The 3,501-nt window shown below is 43.9% G+C and overlaps 1 protein-coding gene across 3 annotated transcripts; it reads left to right on the forward strand.

Annotated features, from left to right (window-relative positions):
* The first annotated feature begins 320 nt into the window (after window positions 1-320).
* Window positions 321-2,954, forward strand: LOC127793952 (protein IQ-domain 26-like). 3 transcript variants are annotated; one of them, XM_052324780.1, is made up of 5 exons: window positions 321-650; window positions 760-832; window positions 978-1,407; window positions 1,836-2,042; window positions 2,129-2,954. In XM_052324780.1, exons 3-5 carry the CDS (start codon window positions 1,021-1,023, stop codon window positions 2,699-2,701), a joined length of 1,167 nt encoding a protein of 388 aa, XP_052180740.1. In that variant the 5' UTR covers window positions 321-650; window positions 760-832; window positions 978-1,020; the 3' UTR covers window positions 2,702-2,954. The 3 variants fall into 3 exon arrangements, with proteins under 3 accessions (XP_052180740.1, XP_052180739.1, XP_052180741.1); XM_052324781.1 differs by having other exon boundaries at window positions 341-356; XM_052324779.1 differs by having other exon boundaries at window positions 321-832.
* Window positions 2,955-3,501: the final 547 nt, after the last annotated feature.

The following is a 3,501-nucleotide window of genomic DNA, read 5'->3' on the forward strand; positions in this document are numbered from 1 at the left end:
AGAGAAATCATAGGGGATTTTCCTTCCAACTCAGAGACCCATTTCGCTATTTGTCCTGTTCTGGGTGGTTGGGTCTGTAGAGCTCGAGAAAATAGGCTCTGTAGAAGGTGATGGCGATGGAGGAGGGGCATTGCAGATGCAAAGAATGGAAAGCTACTCATGAATCATGATGGGTTGTTTGGGGTGGGTTGTAGAAAAGAACAGAAAACAAAAAAGATGAGAAAAATAACACCCTACCCAGGTGGCATTTGTACACGTTGCTCCACACAGTAGGGGAGAGGAGAGAGAGACGGGGGGGGGGGCTTTCTGATTGGAGGGAGTGGAAATTTGAGTGCTTTTTTGAATTCAAGAAGGAGGTGCGTCGGGTCGAGAAGGAACCTTTGCTTTTTTATCCTTTTTTCCCCCACTGTGATTATTGCTCCTTTTTCAATGGCCTTTCATTCTGTTGGATTCTGTCTGTAATTTCTGCTCGTTTGACTGTGGAAGCTCTGTTTTAGCGAAACTAAGATAAGGGAAGAGGGGCAAATGATTGTGCTTTTTGTAGGTTTTCTGAGTTTCTCATTGGATGTCAAGTGTTTGATTCAAACCCTAATTTTTGAATCCGAGGAATGGGCTGCTAATGTCTACCTACGTGCCTTTCAAACTTTTGGGTCTTAATTACTAAACTACTCTTGTTATTTCAAACCCTTGTTTTAATTTCGGGTTAAATTATTTTTAAATCTGTTTCTTTCTGCGATGCCTTTTTGTCTTATAATGCAGTTCTTCACGAGGTACTGTCAGAAAGAAAGGAAAAAGATTAAAGAGCAGAACTTTATCCCTCCATTATTTTAAGGTTTGATGCCTTTTGTAAATCTTTTCCACCACACTGCTCTGCTCTCATCACTTCTTTGCTTGCAACATGTAAAGATTCTAACTTCCTGTCTCAGCCTTTCTTCTCAATAAACTCCACTTGGGTTTCTGCTTCTCTCTCTTAACAGTTTCAGTCCCCAGTTTCTCAGAGGAAGAGAGAGAGACAAGAAAATGGGGAAAGCGACAAGGTGGTTGAGGGGCTTGCTGGGGATGAAGAAGGAGAAGGAACCGGCTGAGAACTCATTTTCTGGCGACCGGAAAGAGAAGAAGAGGTGGAGCTTCGGCAAGTCCAGCAGGGATTCTTCTGTTCCGAGGCACATTCCGGCGAAAGATTCTGCTCGGCTGAGATCTTACATTGCTGAGACAGAGGAGGAGCAGAGCAAGCATGCAATTGCAGTGGCTGCCGCCACCGCAGCCGCAGCCGACGCAGCAGTGGCGGCCGCCCAGGCGGCGGTGGCGGTGGTCAGGCTTACAAGCCAAGGCAGAGGCGCCCTGTTCCCCGGCGGCAGGGAGAAGTGGGCCGCCATTAAGATTCAGACCATTTTCAGAAGCTATTTGGTAAGTGGGTTTAATTTTTCAGTTTTGAGTAATTGAATTTTCTCTGTTCTTGTTCTGTTATAAACTTGTAACTGTAAAGTTCAATGCATTTCTTTGCCAAAAAGCTTGGCAATTAAACAGAGTGGCAAATGGCATTTGAAGCTTCCGTTCCTCTGTTCTTCGTCCAGTCTGTGTTATGGCGCTCTGAAGTTTGAATTTTGATTTCTTTTTCTCATCTTTTCATGCTTCTGTGATTAGTACCTTTCAGTTATGTTGTTTTCTCTCAAAACAGGGCCACATTTGGCTCCTTCCTCTTGTTTGAATTCGAAAGCGTCACTCCAAGCTGTACTTCCTTCGTAAATGACGTTTATGGTTCTTCATCATCTTCTGATCAAACTCATTTCGGATTCTTCTTCTTTTTCTTTTTCTTCTTCTTCTTCTTCGTTCAGGCTCGGAAAGCTCTTCGAGCTTTGAAAGGATTGGTGAAACTACAAGCTCTTGTCCGAGGCTACCTCGTCCGGAAAAGAGCCACCGCCACTCTTCACAGTATGCAAGCTCTGATCAGGGCTCAGGCCTCCGTCCGATCCCAGCGAGCCCGCCGTTCGCTCAACCGGGACCCCCGATCTCAGCCCGAGGCTCGAGCTCGAAGGTCTATGGTAAGCAAAAATAATTCTGTGTAAACTCGTCTCCATAGCGGTTTGAACCGCTCTCTCTCGAACTCATTTTCCTCTCTTGTTTCCAGGAAAGTGAATTCCATAGCAAGAGGCTCTCAGCGTCAATTGAAAATCCGGTGAACGGATTCGACGAAAGCCCGAAGATCGTTGAGATTGACACGTACAAGCCCAGATCAAGATCCCGGAGAATGAACACCTCAATATCGGACTACGGCGAGGACCCTTATTACCAAGCCATTTCCTCGCCGCTTCCGTGCCCGATTCCGGCCCGGATTTCGATCCCGGAGAGCCGAAGCCACCACGATTTCGAGTGGTGCTTCACCGGCGACGAGTGCCGGTTCTCCACCGCGCAAAGCACGCCTCGTTTCTCCAATTCCGGCCGCCCCGTCGCCCCACCAACGCCGGCGAAGAGCGTCTGCGGTGACAGCTTCTTCCGGCCGTATTCCAACTTCCCGAGCTACATGGCCAACACTCAGTCTTTCCGGGCGAAGCTGAGGTCTCAGAGCGCTCCGAGGCAGCGGCCGGAGCCGGGGGCGAAGAAGAGGCTATCGCTGAATGAAATAATGGCTTCCCGGACGAGCTTCAGTGGCGTGAGGATGCAGCGGTCTTGTTCTCCCGTTCAAGATGCTTTGAACTTCTGAGAAAGCTCGGCCATTGTTATTGAGATTTTTCGCCTTAGAGTTCCATAGAAAAAATTTAGGAGATGGATAGAGCAGATTGCATGGTTTGTGTATATTCTCTAAAGGTGTTTGATCCAAGTCATGCTCCACCTCCATGTATGAAAACCAGTTTTCGTTTTTCTTCTCCTCTCTTCTCTGTTAATCACAATTTCATGTTTTTATACCGTTACCAAGCTTATTTAAGTTAAGCCCCCATTGCCGAATTAGAAGAATTTATGTAATCGATCTTATATAATTAAAGTAAGGCTTAATATCTTATTCGATATTATTGCAAAAAGGTTATATTAACTTAAAAGATTATAATTCATAATTGATGTGAATTATAACTTCTCGTTTATAGGGATAACTAGTTGCTCTGACAATTGTTTATTATATCTATAACTACGTTGGCACATCACTTGTGGGTGCAAATGTATGTTTTATTTTTTAATCATGTTATTTGTGCATCATTTATATATATTTTAGACTATATAATGCACATAAATGACATAAATACTCATCGTTTCACTGCACCCAAGTGAGGGCATTTTAGACATTAAAATATTATTATGTAGTCTAAGATATATACCATGATATATTAATAATATTTTTTTTTATTTTCTATGCTTTAGCTCGTAGCTCAAAGCATTTATGTTCTCCCTACTACCACTAACAACAATAGGAGAGGAACAAAAGCATTGATAAATGGTATTACACAAACACGATGACTAGTGTATGAGATCTCACAATGAATGGTATTAGGGTTATAAAGTAGAACATTT

Source organism: Diospyros lotus, chromosome 2 (genome assembly GCF_014633365.1).
Source record: "Diospyros lotus cultivar Yz01 chromosome 2, ASM1463336v1, whole genome shotgun sequence".
In the NCBI taxonomy this organism is placed as follows: domain Eukaryota; kingdom Viridiplantae; phylum Streptophyta; class Magnoliopsida; order Ericales; family Ebenaceae; genus Diospyros; species Diospyros lotus.